The sequence below is a fragment of the Charadrius vociferus genome, unplaced genomic scaffold, assembly GCF_000708025.1.
Source record: "Charadrius vociferus isolate BGI_N301 unplaced genomic scaffold, ASM70802v2 scaffold263, whole genome shotgun sequence".
NCBI classification, from domain to species: domain Eukaryota; kingdom Metazoa; phylum Chordata; class Aves; order Charadriiformes; family Charadriidae; genus Charadrius; species Charadrius vociferus.
Genome location: NW_009647769.1, coordinates 1,291,049 through 1,304,194, shown reverse-complemented (window position 1 = coordinate 1,304,194; position 13,146 = coordinate 1,291,049). Strand labels below are relative to the sequence as shown.

Genomic DNA, 13,146 nt, shown 5'->3' with positions numbered 1-13,146 from the left:
TGAACAGTGGACTAAATTATACTTTCCCTTTGCCAAAATACTAGCAGCATGATTGTAAACTGTCTTGGTTTTGGAAGTCTGAAATTATCCCACTTCATGGAAATTTTTTATCCCTATTTAATATTAAACACTAAAAGAATCCACATTATCTGGGGTTTTTTCTTTTTTTTTTGACTACTATAAGTAACAAAAATTATTTCAACTTAGTCATTTTTGCTCACAGCAAATATTCAGAGTGGTAACCGCCCAGAGAGATGGCAGAGTTCACGCAACTCTTGTGCATGTGAGTAAATAAATGGAGGTACGACAAGAAGAAATTCCTCCAATTTAAACGAAGCTGCTTTTACAGAGAAGCTACTTTCCTGGAACAAACCTCAGAAGGCACGTTATTTAGGGGGGGGGGGTGTTATACCCCTTTTACCACATTGTTTTATTGCAGTACATATCTCAAACTGCAAAGAGATGCACGTCAAAATAATTTGTCATCGCCCACTTCTTTGTTAAAGCCCACTCCTTTGTTTATTGCAAACAAATGTTAATATACTGATAAAGTGCACAAGGATGCATTTTATAAAGTTAACATCTATTTTAAAAAGATAAATACTTTGAGAAAATGAGCTCCATCATAAATCATCTCACTCTGCAGCTTCGTTCTTATGTAAGCAACTCGGTGACTTTCTGCTTCACATCATACAGGGCAAGGCTTGTAAAAGTATTTGATCCTGTCTGTGGAAGGGTTATGGATTAAAGGATATGTTGCGGTCCTTCTCAGTTCTACTCCTTGACTACTCAGTTATGTATCATAACAGTGGGGATCTATCTATGACGGTCCAAGAGTTACGTGAGGCAGAGTTTATAAGGAAGGCTTATCTTTTATTTAACCAATAGATACAGTTGGAAAAAGAACAGGCAGGTTTTCAGTTCCTCCTCCATATGAAGGAGTAGCCGTAATATTCAGAATATTTACTCTCAGATCACATTAAGCAAACAAAATTGTTACTTCATTTCAGACCTGGAATAGCTTCTTTATGCCTAAAAGCTTCTAATTTTTCCCTCCAAAATACATCAGATTTATCTAATTTAAAAAATTCTGCCTCTCCCCAGTTTTGTCTTGCTTGTTTCTATCCTAGATTTTTGACTGGGCAAAATTCAGATAGAAACAGATAAAATGGTCTTCTAGTGCTAGCAGCAACATAGAGATCTGAGACACACCGTCTTCCCTAGACTAAAGGAACCTAATGTCACCTTCCTCATGTGTTATCTCACTTTAAAGATGTTCATATACTGTGTCAAAGCAGTGTCCTTCTGTAGCATAAGCCCGACTCCCACCACTGGACGTCAGTGGAAATGGGCCAGATTGCAGCTGGCTCCATCAGCAGAAATGTGTGGACAAGTCACAGCTCTTCCAGGTTTACACCAACCAATACAAACGCAGTCGAAATCTTGTCGTTCCCCCAGATTAGAAAGCAGATCTGAATTATGAGAAGTCAATAGCAGAAATGGCTTTAAGCAGAAAAAAACTTTGTGTTCACAGTAGTGATTCTTTCCTAAAAACTTCACTGCATGTCTGAAAGCAGGATCCACATTTCACATAGAAATCAGAGGCACACGGGCCATCAAGCAGGCAACACCCTGACAAAGGACATGTTCAGGCAGATAGATTCAAGAGACACATGAGAGTTGTAGTTTATTCTCCAAGTTACCTGCACATAAGGTCACGCTGGTCCAAAAGCCGCATAGTCATACTACCTCCGCTACGTGCTGAGCTAAAAAGTCCCTCATATCAAGCTAGCTTAGATATTCAGACTGTCTGTGCTCATCCATATCAGGCACATGTACAAAAAATCAGGAGCTGAGTCAAAATTGAAGATGAGGATCTTCTAACATGGAGGCCAGATATAGAAAAAGCAATTGAAAGGCAGGCATATACGGTGCTGTCTTTCCATACAGGATGTGGTGAAGTAACCAATAGAAGGAATTTGCAACAGAAGAGAAGCTGATAAAGTGATATGTATTGTATTCAGTATGCTATCACTGAATTTGTTGCCCAGGTGAAATACCTAACAGTTATGTCATCCTTATATTCTGCAGAAAAGAGGTGAAAGCATTCTGAATTAAGAAAAGAAGGATGGTGTCTGCCAACAGAATTCAGAAAAATAACTACTGATATTCATTACTGGTTTTTTTGCAGAGCAAGGGAGTCTTTATATTTCAGAAGCTATTCACAAAGCAGAGATTGAAGTAACAGAAGATGGTACGAAGGCATCAGGAGCTTCAGGTAAAACACATACACAAACTTTACTTTCACTTCTGAAGATTATCACCACAGAAACAACTACTAGTCATCTATTTAAAAAAAAAAAAAAAAAAAGCATGGTAGCATTTCAATGTATGCCTAACCTAAATTTAAACTCTTATATTTAATACGCTACCTTTTTACCTTTGTAATTGTTCATAAGAACTCTTAAAACTCTTCCCTTTCCATGTTTGATCTTAGACTAACATATAAAGACTCAAGTGAAAACCAGCTTTACCAGCCCAGGGAAAGTCCAGTTTAAGAAAATAAACCACTTATTTTTCTGTTGGTGAAAACTGTTTGCTCAGATCATAAAAGCAAAGAATGAAAGAAGTTCCATAACTCCTGAACTGTTATGAGGTTTGTGTCCTGAAGCTGTGTTTTTTTAAAGTTTGTGTTTTGAAGCTCTTTGATAGCATTGAAGGTCACGTCGGCAAAATTTTGCCTTCATGAAGATGAAGACAGGCTTGTTTCTTATGTACTTTGAGGTGTGCCTTTTGTGTACAGTAGTTTCTGCTAACAGGTAATTTCCAAGTGAGCAGCTGGGGCTGGCTGATGGGGAGATTCAGAGTAAAATCTCAGCTATGGACTATGGAGTCAATAAATGACCTTCATAAGCTGAATGACATCTCAATAGAAATCCTCCATCACAACTTACATAAAACAGGGGAACTAAAATTACTGAGCTGTGCAATCCCCGTTTTTATTTTTGTCACATGAGCTTTATCAAGGAAGGCACGTGCTTTTTTTCTTTCCCTTTTGGAAGCTTTGGATGCTCCAGAAACACTACAAGTCAGTGTGATAAGCAGCAGCTGCACTAAACCCCTGCATGGAGTATGTAGGCATTACTGCCACTCGCTTCTCTTCAGAAGCTGAACATGTCCTCGAGCTGTTCAAACATCAGCTCAGCAGAAGGGAGATTGTTAACCACATCTCATCTTGCTGCTCTGTGCTGACTGTAGATGTGCTCCGCGCACACATTGCAAAGGCTGGTGGTCCTAGACCACAGATCAGGGCAAGATCCTGCTTGTGCTCCTTTCTTGCGGAAAGAAATCCAAGAGGCACATAGGGAGAGCACCACAGGGCATCTCACTGAGGTGTCCATGATGTTGGGCTGCCCTGTGAAGTGCCCTGCAGACATCCCACTGTCATAATGGGCAACGAAGATGATTAGGGGACTGGAGCACCCTTCTTATGAGGAAAGGCTGAGGGACTTGGGTCTCTTTAGTCTAGAGAAAAGAAGATTGAGGGGGGATCTTATTAATACATACAAATACTTAATGGGAGGATGCCAGGGGGATGGGAGCAGTCTTTTTTCAGTGGCGCCCAGTGATAGGACGAGGGGTAATGGGCATAAACTTGAACATAGGAAGTTCCATCTTAACATGAGAAGGAACTTCTTTACTTTGAGGGTAGTGGAGCACTGGAACAGGCTGCCCAGAGAGGCTGTGGTGTCTCCCACTCTGGAGACATTCAAAACCCGCCTGGACGCTGTCCTGTGCAACCTGCTGTAGGTGACCCTGCTCTGGCAGGGGGGTTGGACTAGATGATCTCCAAAGGTCCCTTCCAACCCTAACCATTCTGTGAATTCTGTGAATGCGCAATGGAACCTGAGCACACCTGATTTGGTTTCTTCCAGCAACAGCTTTGAATAAGACATGTGCTGTACGCATGTGAGTGTATAGTGAAAATTTGACATAACATACAACTTTCTGCAGAGCTGTACAGTTGAAAATTTCATGACAATTTTCATCTCTACTTGGGCATTACTATTTTCAGTAATTTTTCTGGTAATTTCCATACAAAATAAAAGCTTTTAGGTGGCTTCAATTATGTATCAAAGACTAATGGTAATAGCAATCAGACATTAGACCTTTATCCCATTGAAAACAATGCCAAAAATTCCCTTAACTCCAGTCAGACCAAGCTACGAAGCTGATCTAATAAGGTATAATCATGTTTATTGTTTACTTTAAAAGCTCTGGATCTAGTCACATGGTGGCTTGCGGGCTAAAGGAGGCACGTTTCTTAGGAGCACTGAAAAAGTGCCACTCAAAACTAGTTTTATCAAATCTTACTTGAATTTTCAATTGAATTCCATTGTTTTAACTAGTCGTTTAAAAAATAATCCAAATCTGGGGTTTTTTTGGGTGGGTTTTTTTTTGACAAATTATTCTTAATGCTGTATAGCTACAAGGAAGAATTTATTTAAGTAAGATGTATTTTAAGAACAGCTGAGCCATCGTAATTCTTAAAGACTTTATTTTAATCTAATAATTAACCCACAACCAGAGAGGGGAAGGACAGTCATAAATTGTCATAAATGACCTGGACAGGCTGGAGAGTTGGGCAGAGAGAAACCTTAAAAATTCAACAAGGGAAAGTGTAGGGTACTGCATCTGGGGAGGAATAACCCCATGCACCGGTACAGGTTGGGGGCTGACCTCCTGGAGAGCAACTCTGTGGAAAGGCACCTGGGAGTCCTGGTGGACAACAGGAGTCAGCAACGTGCCCTGGTGGCCAAGAAGACCAATGGCATCCTGGGGTGCATCAAGAAGACTGTGGCCAGCAGGCCGAAGGAAGTCATCCTCCCCCTCTACTCTGCCCTGGTGAGGCCACATCTGGAGTACTTCGTCCAGTTCTGGGCTCCCCAGTTCAAGAAAGACAGGGATCTGCTGGAGAGGGTCCAGCAAAGGGCTACAAAGATGATATGAGGATTAGAACATCTCTCTTATGAGGAAAGGCTGAGGCACTTGGGTCTCTTTAGTCTACAGAAAAGAAGATTGAGGGGGGATCTTATTAATACTTACAAATACTTAAAGAGAGGTACCAGGGGGATGAGAACAGTCTTTTTTCAGGGTTGCCCAGTGATAGGATGAGGGGTAACGGGCACGAGCTTGAACATAGGAAGTTCCATCTTAACATGAGGAGGAACTTCTTTACTTTGAGGGTAGTGGAGCACTGGCACAGGCTGCCCAGAGAGGTTGTGGAGTCTCCCACTCTGGAAACATTCAAAAACCGCCTGGACGCCGTCCTGTGCAACCTGCTGTAGGTGACCCTGCTCTGGCGGGGGGGTTGGACTAGATGATCTCCAGAGGTCCTTTCCAACCCTGATCATTCTGTGATTCTGTGAAATTGAGATCGAGGATACTTAGGTTTTGTTGAGAGCTCTGACAGAGAAATTCCAGGGTAATGAAGGTATCTCTCTGCTGTTCGTCTCGCATTAGAAAAGGGACTACATCTGTGCCTTGCTTATCTTTTTTACTGGAACAGCACAGCTAAGAATTGGCTAACGGGTTAGGCAATAGCATGGCATGACTTCAGCAGAGTTAGGGCTGTGATAACAATAAAGATTATATTACCTTTGAAATCCAAAGCCAGCCAGACTCACTTCAGCAACAAAATCCACACGAATCACCTGTGTGTAGTCTCACAATGCTTGACTTGTTCATTCACCCAGAATGATTTCACTGTTGGGTAAAATTGTTGTTTTATTCTTAAAGCAGAGGAGCAACTCAAAACTCAAGGTATGACACGTCAGAGCTTGAGGGCACTGTACAAAAGATGGAATGAGAATGGACGCATTTTACTAATGTTTTCTTTGTTGCATTACAGCAATGGTATTACTAAAAAGATCCCGAACGCCTATTTTCAAAGCAGACAGACCTTTCACATTTTTCCTGAGACAAGCTAACACAGGTACGCATGCTCTCCCTTTCAGTAGCAGAATCCTTCACAAGTAGCACTGAAATCAGTAAGTAGTACTTTGTAAACGGCATACCATTCTTTAGTCCAGGAAATTTCAACAACTATGGGAATAGCAGGTTTGGGGGTTTTAAAGCATAAAGGAAACAGTTTAATTTCTTTAAAAAGAACGCGTGATAGTCATAGAAGTCAGTGAAGCCAGATTAGCCTCTTCTATGTATATGCTGTATGTGCGTGCTCAAAGAAATTTCTACCATAATTACAGGCACTAGAAAGTTCTTATAGATCTTAAATACCCCAGGATTAGGGACCAACCTCCACACGGAAATTTAAATTACAAATGGACTGGACCAACTGCATTCATATCTGAAGTTAAAATACAAATCTTTCCCTATAAATGAACTTCCTTATGCCTACACAAATGGCACACAGCAAACAGACTTCTGCCTGTTGGCACCAGGACTCCAGGGCCTGAAACTCCCTGTATTAATTCCTGCCTCAGCAGCTTCTAGAAACTAATTTCTGGTTTCTAGAATTTCTAGCTCAGAAATTTCTCAAGACCAACAATCTTTTGCCCAGCTACGGCTCCGAATATACAGAAGTTTCTCTTCCCTTTTCTCTTGAATATCAACACCTTCAAGGAGATAAGTTTTACACGTCTGGACTCTTCACTACCTAGTATCCTCATGAGATATTCAAAAGCCATGGATATTCACTATATGTAATCGGGTAACTCAGCTCTGCAAAAACCTAACTCGTATCTTCGCTTTTACCAGGAACTGCCAAAAAATGCATGGGTTTTTTGCAACTGATAACTCTTTCTGTTGCAAGTGAACTTCCCCAACCCCCAAACCAAACACAAAATTGCAGAGCATGTCTGAAAGAGTGAAGCATCGCAACGCTCCTTTCGCTTCAGTGTTGGACTATGTCTCTTTTCAGATGTTACTCCCAAATCTCTGCTAAAGGAAAACACAATATAGCTCATTGGCAATAATAAAGAACTGCATTATGCACCATGTAGCAGGTGCTCGCTCCTCTGAAGCTTCAGGCCATCACCAAAAACTCTTACCATTCTTAGCAATGCAGTAAATTTGCACCTGGAGTATTTTTCCTAAAAATGCTTCAAACCACCAAGTTTCTGTCATAACTGGGGTCACATCCTTTCAGATTTCAAAGGAACATATGGCCATTTATAGGGTTCAGTAAAACACTGGGGCCCAGCCAGAAGACCAAAGAGAATCATTTTCCTTATCTGCTTCCAAGCAACTCTGTTCTTATAGTCGGTGAATACCTGAGTATGTAACACTCTGCTTTAAAAACCTGTAACTTACATTTAGACCAAAATATGAACATATCTTTTAAAATAAAAAAGCACTACTGGAGGGGAGTATTTCAAACATGCTCGGGTAGTTAAAATACTTCTGTTGGTATTTCTTAGGAATATTACTTTAGTTTTGTCTAAGGTTAACAAGCAATTTAGGAATATGACCCAGGCTCCGTGAAACTAGATCACGGGTGACATGGCATGTGGGAGAATGTGGGCAGCTATCTAGAGAAATTCTCACTTCCAGTGGTCTGGAAGTTCACTCCTGAACAACTACAGGATCCTGATGAAGTGGCAAAATGCTTGGGGAAAAAAAAAAAAGCCACCACAAAAAAAAAAAAACCCCAAACCAAAACAACCAAACATGCTTTGGCTATTCCAAAGAGGCACAACTTACAACACTGAGCTGGGCCCTGGCCAGCATCTACCAAACACTGCTGCATATTATGCAGCACCCTCAGGGAGAAGAGAGCGAAAACGTACCAACAGATACTATGGCTAAACTGGACACTATATCAGTCACCCCTGTAACTATTGAGAAAGTTTGAGTTTTTTAATCTGAATTTCAGGTTTGAACACATTCCCTTTGAAGAACAGGCAAGCTAACAGCAATATAAAAAACTGAACCACAAATTCAATGAATCTGATGCAGTGATTTCATTCAAGAGGTTGTAATAATCTCTTCTGTAACTACAATATCAACATAAAGGAATGAATTTAGGCTCTGTTTAGCTCAATTCAAAAGTGATTCTTTACCCAATGGTTTGCGTAAGTTTTTCAGGTTTCAGCAAATTCCTGGTTTGGGTTTCCAACTATTTGGAAAGGCCTCTTTGTTTTTAATACAAGAATGTTTAAATTATTCTAAGGCAAGCAGGCCATTGCAATTTCCATACAAGCAATGATTGATCACAAGTCTGCTAGTTCCGTGCTTAATTTCTGCATTTAAACTATACTACACTTTGAAAATGTGGTCCCAAAGGGAAGTAATGTTAATATTGTTTTCACTTACAGGTTCAGTACTCTTTATAGGAAGAGTTACAAATCCTTCATAATGAACACTAGACAGATACCATCTTCCGTTCCTCCTATGATGAGCTTTCCTTCAATGAAAATAAAGGCTACATTATATGTATTTATTGAAACAGTTTAAACAGCATCGTTTTTGCAAGAACAAGAGTGAGCAAGTCCTTCACTACCTTAATCCTTTGTACACGCTGGTGGAAACTTACAGCTGTCTAGGAATCCTTAGCACCACAACTACAGCAAAGATAGTAAGCACAGATTTTGCCACCTAAATGTTTAAGAATATGGGCCAACAGCTTCTGCTTAACTACCTCATGGCTAATGTCAGCTTGACAGTTGCTGAGTATTGTAGGTCATCTGAAAGAAAGCATCCTACAAGAAAATTTTGTGATGTATGTTATTTTTCAAGCACAACTCTATTTCCCTGTCCTGAAGTCAAAAACTTAAGAACAAAATTGAAGTTCAGTCTGGTCCTAGACTTCGATATAACCCAGTTGAGACAGTAACATAACAAGCAAGCAACAAAATGCTGTGAAAAGGAAATCAAGTTGAGAGGCTGTTTCAAAACTGACAGAACAGGTAGGAAGCAGAAATACCCAATCAGTGACCAAACAAATATTATTGCCAAAAAAAAAAGGTAGCATTACTACCTTACTACCTTCTATTTTACTTTCTTGTTTTTAAATGAACACAGCATAGAATGGACATTCCTGAAGAACAATGAATGAGGCTAAAAGCATCTAGAAAAATGTTTTCAGCATCCTGACAAAAGTTGGGATACAGGGAGTCTTTTAGTACAAGATTCTGCAACTCATGGCACAAACATCAGAAACCCAGGCCCATAAAGATTTTGGGTGAAGATTGCAAACCACTGCCTCCTAGGAACAGCATCAGAACAGAGCTGCTCCCACTGAATCAAACAAAGCTTTCCAGAAGGTTAGGAGTATCTAGCACAGATGGATATGGCCAATAAAGCATTCAGTGATATTTTGTGTCCAAGAAGCAGCACCTTCTGGCTGTTCCTGTGTTGGTAAACATGTAAAAACTTCTGACACAAAAAAACCCCACCTGTGCAGCATTCCTCAAAAGGCTACTGACCCTTGCTTTACTACACTGTATCCTCATAAAACTGTGGGTTTTGTCATTGCTGTGGATGTGCATAGAGTACATCAGTTTGTTATGCTCGCCACCAAATAGCGAAGCGCAAAGTACACAAGGCCACAGGGTACCATCCTACCATAGCTGTGATTCACCATTAGCTTCCTTTCACTCATTCTCTGATTAAGAATAGATATCCAGTGATACAAAACTGCTCTTCGTTCTTTAACACTGATACTAGAACACAGAAGCTCTGGAAAGGGAAGGCAAAAAGAAACATTCCAATAAAAACTGTACTCAATCCTACACAAAGATTAAAATATAGTTTTTATTGATGGAATAACAAAAGTGCTTTTCTTAAATATTTTTCAAAATACATTTATACAACTTACAATAATATATCCAAAATAACTGTATATACAAAACATTACCTTGTTTAATGTATGTGCTTTTTTTTTTTTAAAATTACAAAGCAACTTTTTGGCAAAGTTCAACCTTAAGAGGTGATAGTTTTGAAGGTTGGATTAAGAAAAATAGAACCTGAGGGAAAGTGACACTTAAGTCCATGACAAGCAAGAAGTTCTCCATTTAGTTAAATAAAAATGTTTTTGTGATATTTTTCACATTACAAAAATAACAGAGGTGAAGAAAAGAAAAAAAAAAGATGATGGATACTTTTCTCATCATTTTATAGAGCAGCTTCTCATACTTTCAGGTATAGGAACTTGAGATAAGAGTGCATATCAAAAATGAATGCAAGTAAGGACAGCAGTGCCCTGCTGTGGCTTTCTCTTGTGTGCAGTGTTTCTTAGCTGCTGTTGATATGATTGACCTGATTGGATCTGCGATGGATTTCTTCCAGAAAACTCTCAAGCTGTTCTATCAGCATTCTTTTTTTAAACCTGTATTTAAAAGAAAGCATAAAAATGGATGGACACAGTAATACATGAAACATTCTTCACAAAACTTTTGCTGAACCCTGGAAACTTTATTATTTTAGGTCCAGTGCACAATGAGGTGATCAATACCTCATTTGTATATACGCTGCCTCCTAAAGTTCTGGTAAACTATTAATTTGCTTGTCCATTTAATGAGAGAATACAAAACTGTGTTTACTACAGTCTATTCTAGCACGTTGCTGAACATTACTGAAAGTCAGGCAAAAAGAGTTAACTGCTGTTTCCAGAAGTAAATTTCCAAAGTACAGAAATAAAACATATGCCAAAAGAACTACAATCCTAAAGCTGGCAACAGCTTTTAGGGATTATTTGCATGCTTTCATGGTGCATTCACAAAAGTTAAGTGAAGTTGGTACTAGTGAAGGAATAGCCATTACATAGTGCAGAGAAGATTTCCTGACAAGAAATGCAAATTAAAAGTTTGAGAAAGAAATCAAAGAAAATACAGATGTGATCCATACCTGGAGTCTCTATTCTCTATTGATTACACAAATTTGAACAGCAGACCGTTTTGTTACCTTTGGCTACAGCCCTGCCTCAGCACACACAGCTCCTTGCTGTTTCCAGCTAGCCCTCCCCCTTGCAACATCTCTGCATCTGAGAAGCCACTTCTGATCGATGCTTTGGCAGCCACGCACATACTCAAACATAAGCAGCAGTGAAAAGATCACCCACTTTCTCAACTCAGTGCTATTCTGAACTATACACTGAGTTCAGTACTATGACCTTATTAAACCCCGGCAAAAGCCTCTACTCCCAGCCAGGCCTCCCAGTCCATGTTCTTGGCTCACAGAAACATGGCATCTGCCCTAATTCCCAGACCACAGACTTCCCCACAATCCCAGTTTGACTATGAGGAAACAAGCTTCCATTTCCAAGCACTTACCTCACTGAATACCCATGCTCTGGGCCCTTACCCACCATTCTCATCCCAATTCTCAGTAACCCCACAGAAACTCCATACCTAAAGTACTGCTTCCCCTCCATTCTTCCTCACTGTTTTCACAACTGCTCCCTGCTTGTTGAAAAGTATCAACCTGGGAAATAGATAATTACTTCCCTCTCATCCCCTCTAGTAAGTCTAACTATTTAAGCTAACAGCAAAGTACTTTACTATAGTATATCCTAGTGGAAATATAACATGGTCACAATTCTGTGCAAGTGACTGGGCAATGCTACTTTCCAGAATACCTTCAAGCCCCTCTGAAGCAGCTGTACGAGTTAACAGCAGACATTTCCTAGAAACTTAAAACCTGGTAGAAGGTGGAGAAAAAACACATTGCTAACTATTCTCACATTACTACTGGCACAAGAATTCAGATTTCCAGTGCACTATGTCCAGCCCCTCGGTACACCTCACTGAAAGCTCTTTTCCAAATGCTGAATCCTACAGCAAGCAATTTTTTTTTCAAGGCAACAGAAACAAGTTACCACATGAACTAATACTGTAATTAACAGAATTAAGCATTGACTCTAATTCAACTGTTTACTCTTCTAAGAAAATTAGTACCCTTAATAATAAAACTTCCTTGAGTAGTTCTAGCTATTGAGGATAAAACTTCATTATTATTTTGAAATTGGTTGTATTAATTCTTGCCAGTGCTTTTATCACAAGTGGGTATTGCTCAGCATTTTGTCTAGGCACACACTTTAGGCTTTACTATGTGTATTAGTAGCTTAAAGCCCTTAGTTTGAAAAATAAAAGGGAATTGAACTTCTCATACTGAGATGTTAGTTAATTTGGAGAATTTTGATCCATGTTTTGTCAGATTTTGCTCTAGACTACTTAGCAGAGAATAAAAAAACCCACTTCTTGCTAGTACTAGGACCATAAATGGATTACTATGCCAACTTCAGAAATACTGAAAACCTTTCCACTACACAGGCTAGTTTCTTTTAGCACTTTCCTAAATAACTCTTGATTTTTGTGCATCCAAATTTATAGCCACCTATTAGGAAGTCATGTCCCTTGTCCTCAATAAGAACTCCTTGTAAGCACTAATACAATCCATCCAGGCTGAGCCAAAACATGTATCACTAAGAAAAGTCTCATTCTTAACATTTTTACAATCGACTGGAAGAAAAAAATCCATTGTCTACCCCATCTTGATTTCTGCCTCTCAAAAGTGATAGCTTTTCTGCTATCAGAAGAGGAACTGTGGAACAGTCGTTTTCCAAAGGAATCTGAGAATTGTGGATTGTTTTAGAAATCTTTCTCTCCCCTCGTAACTCTCTAGTGGATTAACCTCCAGAACTGAGCGGGAAGTGTTTTTAAATACACGCTCGCTGAAACACTCAAGAGCTTTCTTAAGCCTGTGTTCAGAGTCAGAGCTCCTTGGAGCAGGGAAAGAAAAAAAGCATCCCATATTTCAATTGCATTCCATGGCATTGCAAAGGTCAGCTATCCGTTAACAAAACAAGACTATCTTGACAACCCTGGAGAGCCTAGAGTTGTTTCCTGCAGTGAGCAGGGAACCTTGGTTATATGTGATAGCTTGTCTGGATAAGAAAAGAAGCAGAGAACTGCACAGGGATTGCAGGCAGTGTTATCCAGGCGGATAAAACGACTACACTATAAATATCTAACCTAGGACAGAAGAGGAAGGAGAGAGATTAAGTTGTTCCTACACTTAGATAAAACCTGAAGTTTAACAACAGTAGAGAAAAATGGAACTGCCAACTTTTTCCACCAGTGGATACAGAAAACCATTGGCTATGGCAAGAGACAGGATTTAATTCTG

The 13,146-nt window shown here is 39.7% G+C and overlaps 2 protein-coding genes across 2 annotated transcripts in view; one reads left to right on the top strand and one right to left on the bottom strand.

Annotated features, from left to right (window-relative positions):
* Positions 1 to 8,377, top strand: part of SERPINE3 (serpin peptidase inhibitor, clade E (nexin, plasminogen activator inhibitor type 1), member 3) — a 38,977-nt gene extending 30,600 nt beyond the window's left edge. The window contains exons 7-9 of the mRNA XM_009882388.1: positions 2,192 to 2,278; positions 5,912 to 5,995; positions 8,337 to 8,377. Coding sequence (XP_009880690.1) covers positions 2,192 to 2,278; positions 5,912 to 5,995; positions 8,337 to 8,377 — 212 coding nt within the window. The remainder of the gene's footprint in view (positions 1 to 2,191; positions 2,279 to 5,911; positions 5,996 to 8,336) is intronic.
* A 1,330-nt stretch (positions 8,378 to 9,707) lies between these two features.
* The window catches only part of INTS6 (integrator complex subunit 6), a 45,670-nt gene continuing 42,231 nt past the window's right edge, over positions 9,708 to 13,146 (bottom strand). The window contains 1 exon segment of the mRNA XM_009882366.1: positions 9,708 to 10,348. Within this exon segment, the coding sequence (XP_009880668.1) occupies positions 10,255 to 10,348 (94 nt within the window). The 3' untranslated portion in view covers positions 9,708 to 10,254.